Here is a 14,780-nt window from a genome sequence, read left to right on the forward strand (position 1 = left end):
GATATATACTCTCTTGAAGCTACAAGAAGAAAGGAGGAAACCAAAAGAAAAAATTGCTATGCATCAAACCCATATCAAGAGATGGTTTGACCAGAAGTCTGTGAGGAAGAACGAATTTAGTGTGGGAAACCCAATATTGAAGTGGGATAAATTCCATGAAGAGAAGGGGAAACACACTAAGTTTCAATCCCTGTGGATTAGACCTTATCTAGTTCATGATAAACTTAGTCACTATACTTATCGTCTTCAATCTTTGGATGGGAAGATGGATTTACTTCTTGTCAATGGCCAAGATCTTAAACACTATTTTCAATAAGCTATTTAGGGTTATGACCCTACCCTTTGTATATATTACTTTTTGTGTTTGCACTCTATTTCTGTTTTTCGGTCATGTTGAGTCTTTTTTGTTGTTCGTGTTGTTTTGTGAATAAAGCCTTGTGTGAAAGTGTTTGGTTTGGTTCCAATGTATGTGTCGAAATTGAAAAGGGCCTTGTGACATTCTAACATTTGGATAACCCTTCGTCCTTCTTCTTTGTTGTGGTTTTACATGTTTTGGTCGATGATGTTTTGACAGAAAGTATGATCCATTCATAAGGAAACCTTTGTGTAGAACCATGATACCCGTTTCTATTCTAGGAACTTGTTTCCAAGCTCGATTCTTTTGATTCGATGCTTTTGTATGTTGATCCAATTTAGTAGAGAAGGGCAAGGGGAAAATCTTTAACGAGCATGTTAATGTCAAAGGTATATATAAATGCCTCTGAAGGAACAACCTCTTTTGCTCTCAATAAGTTGGGATCCCTCTACCACCCCATCAAGTAATAAGTGTCGAAGCACAATCCTATAAATAAAATGCCAATTGATGTCTCATGCCTTTCCAAAGCCTTTGCCATTACCTTTTCCAATTTCCTTAGCCATTAATTAATCATAAGTGATCCCCATCACTATGTTTTTTCCCAACATTCAACTTGGAATACGTGTCCCATGACCAAGGTCTTATTTTACCTTTATTAATTTTTACATGGATTTTTGACCAGGGTTGTTACAACAAAGAAGTTGGAGTTCTTCTAGTGTGTTGTTAAGTGTTGTTGTTGCTACAACACCCTCCAAAATTTTGGCCTACGCCTAAATTTCGGAGCCTACTTTGACCTTGTAATCTGTCGCTTCTAGTAGCAGGGGTCACCCAATGTATATCCTCTAAGTTTTCTAGTCCCTTAACAAAGAAAACTAAAGTGTCATCTTTTGGCATGCGAAGTGTCGCAAGTTGCAAAAGTAGAGTTATGATTCATTTCAAGGGGTAACTTTGGTGTCAATGAGTCTTATTTATCATATGAACATGTATTAGACTCATTCCCAAAGTTTCATGCGCTGTTGCATTAGTGTTGTCACTGTTGTCGCAAAGTACATCCTAAGTGTCACACTTGGCGGAGGTTGTTGTACTGCAGTCACATTGAGGGGATCATGTTGTTCTTGTGTATTGAGTGTTTAATGTTTGTCTTCAATTGTTCTAAGTGTGTGTGATCATTCATAGGTCCAATCCTAGTTTAACTTCTACCTTACTGATCACACACTTAGTCAAATTTTGGAAAGATTCCTACCTATCAACTTAACCTCACTCAACCTCTAGAAACTGCGCAGAGCAAGCCTCAAGTTGGTCCCTTGCCTCCTGGAACTACACAATGCGCAGTTATTTCCTCCAAGGATTGCGCATTGCGCAGTCATAGTGCTCAACCTTGGCCTCTTGACCTCCACAACTACGTAATTCACCCTCCTAGTCAGTGTCCTTATATGCACTGTGTAGTGACAAGCATCAAGCTATCTCCCTGCCTCCTTGATTTGTACAATCCCTTCACCTCTCTCCCTCCTGTACTGCACATTCGACAACTTCAAGGCTCAATATTACCTCATTGAGCTCCTAAACTACACATTCATCTTGCCCAGGCCTCCAGAACTGCACATTGCGCAGAATCAAGATTTAGTCCATCACTGCCATTGCCTGGAAATGTGCAATCCCTAAGTCTCCTTCTCCGTCCAACACCCAGTTCCAGCTCAATCAACATTGTTCATGAAGTACGCTACACTAGGAGTTTTTCAGACTAATGTCATCTTGTTATGAGAGACTTTTAGTTGCAAGTACTATAGTTTGTCATGATAGGATGATGAGAGAAGAAGGAGTCCATACTAGAAGACACTTGTGAAGCTGTAAAGACACGCTGATCATTGAGCAAGTAGAAGAAGGGATATCAAATTGTGACATAAATTGGAAGATCAAGATCACAGGGGAGGCTATCTATCTTCAAGCCTTATGAAGGAGGAGGATAAAGAGCATGTACCATCTCTCAAGAAGACAAAAGGATAACAATAAGAAGAGTGACTTAACATTGCCACATCATCATCAAGTCCATGTCATCAGTGTCAAGTCATGGCTTGTCAAGGTGTCAAATGAGTCATCATGTGCCACGTCATTTGTGGATGTAATTATGTAATTTTCAATATTATGAGAAATGTAATGTAAAGTGGAATTCCAAGAGTCATCTATAGAACGTGAAAAGTCATGTAGAAGTTGAAAAGTCACATGGAAATTCGAAAAAGTTAGTTGGAAGCTTAAGAGTCATGAGTGAAGTCCAAGAGTCACAAGGGAGGTGAAGAGTGATCTCATTTGTTATATATACACCCTCATAACTCAAGCAAAGGAATTTTCACCTTGGCTTCTCCAAATAGGCATTAAAGGGGAAGATAGTCTTTTGGAGAGCAGGTGGAAGCTCTAACTCTCGACTATTGGAGCTAGTGATGTTTATTGTATCTTAGAACTTTTGCTTAATATATGAAGCTCATTGAGCCGACACACTTTCATGCGTATATTGTAAATGTCGTAAGACTATTCTTTGAATGTTTGTGGTTTACGTTGTTATAATCCCATGCTAAAGTAATTGAACTATTTTGGTGGCTTTGGTGCATGTCTTGTTGAATGTTTGTTGTAATTGTTTAACGATTGTTGCTTCTATTTGAACTGTTTCGCTAGTTGTCTAATGATTCTTTCATACATATGCTTGTGTGTCTTTATTATATTAGTACTACTACTCTTGTCTTAAAGACTCACTTTATTTTCCCTTTTGGTGGAAGAACCTTAATACATCTTACAATTGAACATTTCCCAAGGCTTTCTCACTTGCTCATTCAAAAGTAGATGTGCATTGCTTTCTTTTGCTAACCATTGAAGCCAAGGCAAATATTTAAGAATAATGGCAGTCGAGCCTTAATTCCGAAAAGGCTCCTATACCAATCAGAGCAAAGTTTAATTGAGACTTTTAATCGAGGAGACCACCTTCCATGTTGGCGGGTTCCAACACCGTTAATAGGATCACAAATGGCCTTGTATGGAGATCTTTTTCAGCTTGCTTCCTAGCCATCGCTGCAACTCTAAATTCAACTGTGTCAAATTTGGAGGAAGCACTAAGTTCTTGTGCTTCAAACTCTGTTTTCTCATCATCATCAAGAAAATTGTATACAATTTGACCATTCACCTCAACGCTTCTTTTTTCGAGATGACATGAATGTTTGTGGGGCCCACCCTTCTTTTGACCCCATAGTATTATAGAATCCCGTAGAGAAGCCTGCTATAAATGATCCATGAAATCGTCTATGCCCTTCCTCATCTGTCACCTCTTGTTTCCATGGTGGAACCTTGCGCATTTTTCTCGCATCCAATGCCAACTTCCTCTTGTAACCTACATCATGTAGAGGGGTGTAGATTGGGCCCGACCCAATCCATCTTTGCTTCATCCTTTTCCTTCACACACTCACTTGCTTTGAAAGAACAATGCATGATGGAATGGATTGTGATGAATGAGAAGTCTCCACTGCAGTCATGATTTGTTCACAACTGCCCACCACTCTCTCTTTACATTTCCTCTTATTTGATCCCTACTAAAAAAAACCTACTATAGCAAATAGGTGAACAATGAAGGCAGAGGAAAGGTCATGGAGGAGCAGGTCAAATGCAAGAGAAAAGCTCAGTAGGGAGAAATATTTGTAGAACCATCTCGATAACCCTTGGAAATTCAAAGAGGTGATCTTCAAAAACCATTACACAATTGTTAAACAAGCCGTAATTGCCATGGAGTCGTAACCTCCTTTGATATCACTGATACAGATCTGGAAAATTGAAATGCCAGGAAAAAGAGAACACAGAGTAAAGAAAACCACAAAGTTTTTTTATTATTAAAACATAAAATAACTGTAAAAGCTACATTATGGTGGACAATCTATCATTTTACAAAATGTGACTTGTTACTTATAGCCTTTTTTAGTTACAATACCATGGGTAAATTCTATGGGTGGGTAAATATCATGGGTGAATCCTACTTACAATACCATAGGTCAATTCCATGGGTGGATGAATACCATTGTTGGATGCCACTTTCCATTCAGATCAATCAATTATGTGTTTTGATACCATTAAGTTTTTATTACATAATGGGGCTACCATGAATATATATTCAATGGTTGAGTGGCCAATGTCTAATGTGCTCAAATAATAGTTAAATATTGTATACCATTGCTATAACCATTTTATCCTTAATCACAAGTAAACACATAGCATTACCACTATAATAAAACAATCATGAGCTAACGTGTTAGATATTTGTAGAGAGACGAAACATGTGAACATAAAAAATAGAGATGACCTTATTTCCTTGGATTTTCTCAATGACTATTTTTTGTTCTTTAAAATTGTTATTGAGCCACATATTTGTCATTAATCTTACTAATTCTTTCTGATGCCTTTGCAATTTACACCCATAACCCAATTGGCTAATTGTTTTGGTGTTTTATAATGCCAAGAACAAAAGTAAAAATGACAAATTGAATGACATTATGGAAAAAGTAAGATTTAAATTCATTAAATATGATAAATGAATATAATACTAATTCTCACATTAATGAGGATTAACATGTTTATAACACACGACTTTAAGTGGACATTAAAAAAAAAAGATATCTAATATTCTAAACAATGCCTTTGCAATTTACGCCCATAACCCCATTAACTAATTGTTTTGGTGTTTTACAAGAGCAAAAACAAAGATAAAGATGACAAATTAAATGTACGCGGGCATTGTCCCGCGTGGATGGGATGGTTGGTTAATAGCCTCCCCACCCGGATTCGACCCATGATACATGTTGGTGTTGCTGTGCTGCTATTTGTACTCATCTCGACTCTGTATATATATATATATATATATATATATATATATATATATATATAATTGTGATCTATATATATATATATATATATATATATATATATATATATAATTGTGATCTGTATAAAGCTTCTTCAAAGGAGATTTCCCCTTTGAAAAAAAAAGAAAAAAAGATAACAAATTAAATGGCATTATGGAAAAGATAAAATTTAAATTCATTAAATATGATAAATGAATATAACACTAATTCTCATATTAATAAGAATCAACAATACTTATAATACATGAATTTAAATGAATATAAAAAACAAAATTTCTAATATTCTCCAATTTTTTTCTTTAAATAATATTTAAAATAACAAATAAACCAATATAGTAGTAAGATATTTAAAATAATAAAGAAACCAATATAATAGTAAGATTATGTAAGTGTGAATTATTTAATAAATTTAATGTTTATGATAGATTTTTCGGCGAAAATCACATGAGAAACCATTTGTTGCCGCGTTTCGAACCAACCAGTGTGATTCATCGTCAAGACAAGTTGAAAAACAAATCCAACTTAGCCTGTTTATAAAAGCATACATCTTATAAAAAAAATCCTAATAAAAATAAAAATAGTTAATCTTTAAATATCACAAATAAACTACAAGTATTGAACTTTGAATTTTGATTATAATTTCTTATAATAAGTATAATAATATTTAAATATCTAGAAGTGATAATAAATATAATAATTATTCAATATCTAAGAGTTAAAGTTGGGAGAAAAAAAATACATTTTTCTTTGAAAATTTATGATATATATTAATCTTCACAAACGATAAGCAAATTTAAAATTTCTCTCTCGTATATTAACTTAATATTAGCATTGATTTATGCTGTTTATTGGAAGGCCCGGGAGGAATGCTCTTGTTTTTCGAAGATGATGGCAGGAACATCACAGGTTTGCGAATTGTGATGTAATACTGTCGATTACTTTCGATACCTTTGATTACTTTCGAATATGGATACCCAAACCAGGACACCTGCTAGCCATCCACAAACGACATCGAAATGCATCTGACCACCATATCCGGGAAATCGAACAAGTGATCTGGCAGACTGATTCCGAGGAAAAAGGCAAAGATTATACACCGCTGTTTTAATGGTTTTCATTCCGCAGTGAGTTGTCATTTCCGGCCAGGGTTTTAGTAGGGTTTATGTCCACCATGAACGTGAGCAAGCTCCGTCACTTCACTACACGATTGAAGTCTTCGATATTCACTAATATTCATGGACCGAGTTCTTTGCACACCGTCCGGGTCTTCTCCGCTAAAGGGAATCCAGGTTGGTTGCTGGTTCTCAATACATTTTGCTGGTTCTCTGTTTATTTTTTCTTGTCCGGTTTTCTTGTGTTGAGCGTTGAGATAACTTTACAATGGGCATAATAAATAGCGGATGGTTTGATATTGGTAGGGCGGTCTCATAGGTGTCTGCGATTTAATAGTAAAAACTATCCTACAGTTTTCGCTAATTTCACTATCACTTTTCCCTTGTGCTTCTATACTTTTCCCTCGTGCTTCAAGATATTATGATCCGGACAACGGAAGACCAGTCAGTCGGACTGGCAATTACATCTCAAGGCAGTTCCTCCTCTCCAAGCTATTGCAAGTCAAAATAGGAACGTAGGAGTTTCATTATCAAAGTTACACGACTCAGACTGGCAACAACTCTGCAAACCCGAAATAGAGTGTAAACTCAGCAAATTGAGAAAAGTTGCAAATAACCTGACAAATCTGAGTAGAACTCTGCAAAAGTCGGCATATTTGGAAAACAAAATAAACTCTGGAATAACTCAATAAACTCAGCAAACTTGGCAACAACTCACCGAGTTTGACCAAAATGTAAACTTGGCTTGCCAAGCTGGTGAACCGAATTGAATTGCTGAGTTCTTGCCATGCTCAGTGGATCCTGTTGTAGAGATCGAAAATGGAGCATAACATAATACGATGTTATAGAATTGCCAGATGTCGCTAAGTGGAAACTGGGGCACAGAGGAATGGATTCGTAGCCTCAATCAGACAGCTTACGCAGATGCAACTCTAAACTTTGTGAAATGTTCAAGGATCCCTTGGTAAAATAAATGCAATACCATTGAAACTGCAAACTACTACATGGTGGCAATGGTAGTATGATTTATGCATGGAGAGTGATGTGGGTTTCAGACCTGCCAAATGGTTTGCTTTGTGATGCAGGAGCATCCGACCACCCTTAATCAAAAGTCAAAGTCAAAGCTATGGAGGAGGAGACGTGGACAATTATGTAAACCAGAAGCAAATTTCTGTTAAAAACGAGCTAATTTGATGGAATTGATAAGTCTCGAGAAGACTTAATTTAATGTGATTATCTGCCATGTATGTGTGTTGAGAGATTTAGGGATTGTTGGAACAATTTTAAGAGAAGATCATGGATTTGCAATGATCCATGATTCTATAGTTATTTCTATATATTATGAACCTACGTGTTCTGATAGAAAAAGAGCACAGACAGAGAGTGAGAATACAATGTAGTTGAAGGAGAAATTACGCCTAAGGCCGAAATGCCGTAGATTGTAACTGTTCTGTATAATATAAAAGTGTGCTTTGTGTTGAAATTGTGTGTCTGTGTGTTGTTTCATAAATAGTCTAAATATTTGGTGTTGCAGGTTTGATCAACCATCGACCACTGCAAGGATCGATGGCGATCCAATGATAAACGAGTTAATTGTTGTATGAGTGTCGCGAGTGTGTGAACAGAGTGTGGCAGAGTTAATGGATGTTCGACGTAGATTCCATCATAACGATCAAATGCAGAGAAGAATCGTCGGATTATACAAATCGACGAACAGTAACAGCAGAAGAAGAATGGCGGAGGATCGACAGATTTGTTAATCGACGACGACCAACAGCAGTAGGGTAGGAGAGTACGGGACGCCTTGATCATGGTCGAAGGCCCGCACTCATTATCAGTCGTGCATCGTATTTTCAACTGCTTACGTCACAGTCAACTGCGGGGATTAGGCATTATTTAATCAATCTGTTAGTTGAAGACCTGCAGGCCGTAGATCTGATGACTTCGTTATCCAATGGAGATCGGGCCGTAAAGTGCTCGGCGTTAAATTCAAGTCCGGACCCGAACTCTTATAGACCAAGAGTTTAATAACCATATCGGCTCCGTGAGGGCGTTAAGCATTGCACAAGTTTCTCCTGCGTCAAAGTGGTATCAGAGTAGGGAAAGGTTTCTTGCGAGTAGAAATAAGATTTTGTGTGCGAAAGGGGGTACAGTTATGTGAAGATTGGTGAGTTTGTGATATTTATGTTGTTATGCAGGTAGCAGCATAAGAAGGTGAGAAAACTTGCAGCAGCGTAGAGCATGGAGTGCTCATATGGTTCCATAGAAGAGAAAACCAGAGAGTTGCTGAAAGACTAAGCTCAGAGGAGAGAAGCTTGGTGAGGTATCGTGGTGTAGGGGGGACTTGTTACTGCAGAGGTTTTGTTGCAGCTCATAGAAAAGATCATAAAAGCAGTTCCACTGAGGAAGTGGGTAGAATTGCTATGGGATGAAGGAGAAGCATATGAATAGAAGGTCATAAATTTTTGTGCCTCGAGAGTCTGATGCAGGAGTATCCGACCACCCTTAATCAAAAGTCAAAGTCAAAGCTATGGAGGAGGAGACGTGGACAATTATGTAAACCGGAAGCAAATTTCTGTTAAAAATGAGCTAATTTGATTGAATTGATAAGTCTCGAGAATACTTAATTTAATGTAATTATTTGCCATGTATGTGCGTTGATAGATTTAGGGATTTTTGGAACGATTTTAGGAGAAGATTATGGATCTGAAATGATCCATGATTCTATAGTTATTTCTATATATTATGAACTTGCGTGTTTTGATAGAAAAGAGCATAGATAGAGAGTGAGAATACAATGTAGTCGAAGGAGAAATTATGCCTAAGGCTGAAATGCCTTAGATTGTAACTATTTTGTATAATATAAAAGTGTGCTTTGTGTTGAAATTGTGCGTCTGTGTGTTGTTTCATAAATAGTCTGAATATTTGGTGTTGCAGGTTTGATCGACCATCGATCACTGCAAGGATCGATGGCGATCCAATAATAAACCAGTGAATTGTTGTATGAGTGTTTGAACAGAGTGTGGCAGAGTTAATGGGTGTTTGACGTAGATTCCATCATAATGATCAAGAGCAGAGAAGAATCGTTGGATCGTACAAATCAACGGACAATAACAGTGGAAGAAGAATGGCAGAGGATTGACAGATCTATTAATCGACGATGACTAGCAGCAGCGGGGGTAGGAGAGTACAGGACGCCTTGATCATGGTTGAAGGCCTGCACTTGTTATCAGCCGTCGATCGTATTTTCAACTGCTTACATCACAATCAACTGTGGGGGTTAGGCATTATTTAATCAGTGTGTTAGTTGAAGACCCGCAGGCTGTAGATTTGATGACTTCGTTATCCAACGGATATTGGGTCGTAAAGTGCTCGACGTTAAATTCAAGTCCGGATCCGAACTCTTATAGACCAAGAGTTTAATAACCATATCAGCTCTGTGAGGGCATTAAGCGTCGCGCAAGTTTCTCCTGCGTCACTTTGTATGTCATTGTTGCCAAGGCAAACTAGAACATTTGGTAAATGACTACAAAAGCCATTTTCTATTTTTAATCAGTGAGATATTTATTCAATGTTGATAGCTTTTTCCCATCAAACAGCTTGCAAATTAAATTTCATCATTCAATTGCAGAAGTTTAGTGCAGCTTTATGTTTAGAAAGTAATCTATCTACCGTAGTAAGTACCATTTTCTTTACCTAGAAAAAACTGCTTTTGAAGGGCATTGAAATAATCAAAGTTGACGCTTCTTATAAGAGTTACTGTTGTAAGAACTGTTTTACCATTAAAATAAGCATTCCTAGGTTTAAAAGAATGATGCTATATAATGCATCTTAGGGCTTAGCTTAATGCATACTAATTTGACCTTACGTTGGAGTTTGTGATTCAACCTAATTCTTGGATGTTAGATGATGCATTTTGGTGTCAGAGGGTGGATCGATTGAGTAGTTAACTGACCTATTGACGATTTTGAGTAGTCAAATCAGACCAACTAATGTTATCCTGGCCAGGTCCACTATAACCAATTGGGTGCAAAATAAGCTAGGAAACGCAAATTAACTAACTTCTCTAGAGTTGCTATGGGTGATCGAAGTGTGGAGAATTAGCGAGAAAAGTGATTCCTTGATTTGTGGCTTAATTCTGTAGGAATTTACAGGGTAAGTTGCACAGAAAGAATACCAAAAGGACACCGCTCACAACCAGATCTCAAATCAATACACCAGTATTTTTGACGTGGTTAAAACCCTCAGAGTGCAAGGAGGGAAACAGTCCACGGCCTGTCCCAACGTGGGTACTACAGGCAATTTATTAATCAAAGAATGAAAATTTACATAAGCTTCTCTCATGCACGGATTACCCGAACAATGACCCTCCATGCGCTTTAAATAGAACTCATGGACCAATCGGGTGTCAAGCCACGGATCAAGTGTCGGTAATACCGAGGTGAGAGTGAACCGTCGGATCACTACATATCGTGACCGTCGGATTGTAAGTTACAAAATGTACAACGGTAAAGAAACACACTTTACCTAACTCTAACCTAACTCTATACTAGACCAAGTTGAACTTAACTATATCCTATGTGTCGGAATATCCTAACATCCCCCCTTAAGAACAACTTGGGATAGGATTGAAGGATTTACAAATATGACACAATAGGAGAAGGAAGGAGGCACTAGAGCCTATCCCCCCTTAGTGACAACTTCCTGAACTCCAAGCATATATCGAAGTTTAGTGAACTTCGCCTCTGTGAGAGCCTTTGTGAAGATGTCTGCAACCTGATCATCTGTTGGACAATATTGCACTTCAAGAACATGGTCATGAATGAGCTTTCTGATGAAGTGCATGTGTAGTTCAATGTGTTTGCTGCGCTGATGCTGGACTGGATCTTTGCATAGCTGAATGGCACTTTGATTATCACACCAAAGTGTGGTTGGATGCTGCTGCTCAAAGCCAAACTCTGATAGGATCTGACGAAGCCACAAGGCTTCCTTACTAGCTTCCACGGCACCACGATACTCTGCTTCTGCTGACGAAAGAGAAATTGCAGCCTGTTTCTTACAAGCCCATGTAATAGGTCCTGAACCAAGAGTGAAGACATAACCGGCAGTAGACTTCCGATCATCAGGGTCACCAGCCCAATCAGAATCAGTGAAACCAACTAACAGAGGAGCTGCTTTGGCACTGTAATGAATCCCAAACTGTACTGTACCTCGAACATAACGAAGTATTCTTTTAGCTGCTTTCCAATGACTTTCACGGGGGTTTTGCATAAAACGAGCAACAAGGCCAACAACAAAGGAAAGATCAGGACGAGTATGGGTTAAATACAAGAGTTTTCCGACAAGTTGACGGTATAAGGTAGCATCAACTTCAGGAGAAGTACAAGAGACTGAAAGTTTGACTCCAGACTGAAAGGGAGAAGGGGCTGGCTTACAGTCTTCCATGTGAAAATGACGAAGAATATCACAAGCATACTTGGACTGGGAAAGGAAAATACCCTCTTGGGATTGCAAGACTTGAAGACCGAGAAAATAGTGTAAGTGGCCTAAGTCTGTCATTTCAAATTTCTTTTTAAGGCTTGACTTCACATGGTTTATAAGGTTGGGATCACTACCAGTAAGAATAAGATCATCAACATAAAGAACAAGGATGATAAGAGAGTTGCCCACTTTCTTGGTGTAGACAGTATTGTCAGAATGACACCTAGAAAAGCCAGATTCTAAAAGAAAGCTATCCATTTTGGCATACCAAGCCCGAGGAGCTTGCTTGAGGCCATAAAGGGATTTCTTAAGTCGACAAACAAGGCTGGAGTCTGTTTGTATGAAGCCAATGGGTTGTTCCATATAGATTTCTTCCTGCAAGTCCCCATGCAAGAAGGCAGATTTAACATCCATCTGATGGACTTCCCATTTTAAAGAGGCAGCAAGGGAAAGAACAAGGCGGATAGAGTTCATTTTGGCAACAGGGGAGAAGGTTTCAGTGTAGTCAATGCCTTCAACCTGTGAAAAGCCCTTAGCAACGAGACGAGCTTTATGTTTATCAACTTTCCCATCTGGTCCATACTTGGTTCTGTAAACCCATTTACATCTAACAAGTTTGCGTCCCTTTGGTAGAGGAACAAGATCCCATGTATCATTTGTCATCAATGAATGATATTCTTCATTCATAGCTGCTTCCCAATGTGGATGGCCTGAAGCTTCTGCAAAAGTGTCAGGATCATGATTTACTGGAGCTTGAGCCAGTAAAGAAGAGGCTCTTTCAAACTGAGAACGTGTACGTCGCTGATCTGTAGGATCACCGGCAAGATCACCTGCTGCATCCCGAGTAGCACGGACCCATCTTGGAAGTTGAGGATCCTGAGAAGGTGGGGGAGGATTATCATCCTCGCTTTCATCATCTGAAGAAGAAATGTTTTCAAAAGTAGAAGAGATAGGAAGAGGTGGCACATCCGCCGGACTAGGCTCGCAGGCCGATTTATTTTCATCAAATTTTACATCTCTTCTAATGATAACATTTTTGGACTTAAATGGAATAAGTCTATAACCTTTTACATCTTCAGAATATCCAACAAAAGTACATTTCTCACTCTTAGGTTCTAAAGCTTTATGCTTTTCATCTGGAATATGGGCCCATGCTTCACTTCCAAACACACGAAAGTGACTTACATCTGGTTTAATGGAACTCCAAGCTTCTTCTGGAGTGATATTCTCTAGAACCTTAGTAGGAGTGCGATTGATTATATAATTTGCACAATTAATTGCTTCGGCCCAAAAACTAAGACTGAGTCCTTTAGATTGCAGCATACAATTAGCCATTTCCTTTAAGGTGCGATTTTTCCTTTCAGCTACACCATTTTGTTGTGGAGTGTATGGAACAGTATGTTGCATTTGAATTCCATTTTCGGTGCAAAAGTTGATGAATGTGTTTTTAACATATTCTCCACCATTATCAGTTCTTAGCTTAAGAATTTGATGTCCAGATTGTTTTTCAACAAAGGCTTTGAAGGCCAAAAAAGTGTTAAATACTTCACTCTTGAGTTTTAAGAAGTATACCCAAGTGCGTCTGGAGAAATCATCAATGAAAGTTACGAAGTACTTGCAGCCAGAGAATGAAGCAACATGAAGAGGACCACATAAATCACTGTGCACAAGCTGTAAAGGGGCTGAGGCGTGCCAAGAGGCACGTTTGTCAAAACTGTCCCGATGATGTTTTCCGAGTACACATCCGGAACAAACACCATCTCTGCAAGATATCATAGGAAGACCTGTCACCATATTTTCTTTACATAGATGCTGAAGGGAGCGATAGTTTAAGTGACCAAATCGCTCATGCCAAAGTTTGCTCACTTCATCATTATGAGCAACAAATACTGAGGGAAGATTGGATGACCCAAAGTTGTGAAACTTATACAACCTTTTGGAATCATCAGCAAGACCAGTAGCTAGAATCTGTTTAGGATCTTTTAGATCCTTGATTACAACATCATGAGGTGAAAATTCAACAATTTTACCTTCACCTGAATGAGTTATCTGATAGACAGATAGAAGGTTGCAGGATAAGGTTGGAACACATAATACATCATTAAACTGACCATTGTCTAGATGAACAGTTCCAGTCCCTACAACATTAAGAGATCTATCATCACCAATATATATATTTTTGGTGTTACAATCATTTAAAGAAGAAAACATGGCTTGATTTTTGGCCATGTGACAAGAGGCTCCAGAATCAATGAGCCACTCATGAGAATGAGAAGAAGAAGAAGATACATTTAATGCATAACCAGACTGAGATGATTGATAATGACATGCAGAAAGTGCCATTCCGGAAGTTGAAGTTGAAGTAGGCTCCACATGGATGTTATGTTTCTTCATTGCGGCTTCCAAGGCTTCCATCTTCTTAAAGCATTTAGATTCTAAGTGGCCATCTCGATTACAAAAGTTACAATGTCTATCAGACTTCTTCCATTTGTTTTTATTGGTCTTATCATTTTGCTGAAATGATCTTTCATTTTGAGGCTGAGATGGTTTAGGACCATTCTTTTGAGGATATGACTTCTTAGGATTCTTTGAATTTGGTTGCTGCTGGGCGGCTAACGCTTTCGTGGAAGAGTTTCCAAGATTAAGAAGACCAAGGTGTAAGAGTTTTTCTTGTTCTCTTATTAAGGAATCACAAAAGGAGTCAAAGGAAGGGGCCTTGTATTCTTGTCCTTGACAAATGAAAACTTCCCTTGTAGAATGGAAAGTGGAAACAAATACAGAGTAGGCTGGTCCCAACTTAGTAAGGATGGAATAAATGAAGTTACCATCTTCTTTCTTAACTTTAACACCTTCCAAGAGATATCTAAGGGTCTTGAATTTGGACAAGAAATCTTCAATGCAAGAAAAATTATTAGGATCCAAAGTAAGCAGCTCATTTTC

The 14,780-nt window shown here is 38.2% G+C and overlaps 1 protein-coding gene across 1 annotated transcript in view; it reads left to right on the top strand.

Annotated features, from left to right (window-relative positions):
• The first annotated feature begins 6,066 nt into the window (after positions 1–6,066).
• LOC149259028 (Ribosomal protein S18) overlaps positions 6,067–14,780 on the top strand; it is a 193,286-nt gene continuing 184,572 nt past the window's right edge. Inside the window, exon 1 of the mRNA XM_089417194.1 lies at positions 6,067–6,536. Coding sequence (XP_089273320.1) covers positions 6,410–6,536 — 127 coding nt within the window. The 5' untranslated portion in view covers positions 6,067–6,409. The remainder of the gene's footprint in view (positions 6,537–14,780) is intronic.

This window comes from Pinus tabuliformis, chromosome 6, assembly GCF_031772625.1.
Source record: "Pinus tabuliformis cultivar Carrire ecotype Pingquan chromosome 6, CPIR1, whole genome shotgun sequence".
Classification (NCBI taxonomy): Eukaryota; Viridiplantae; Streptophyta; class Pinopsida; order Pinales; family Pinaceae; genus Pinus; species Pinus tabuliformis.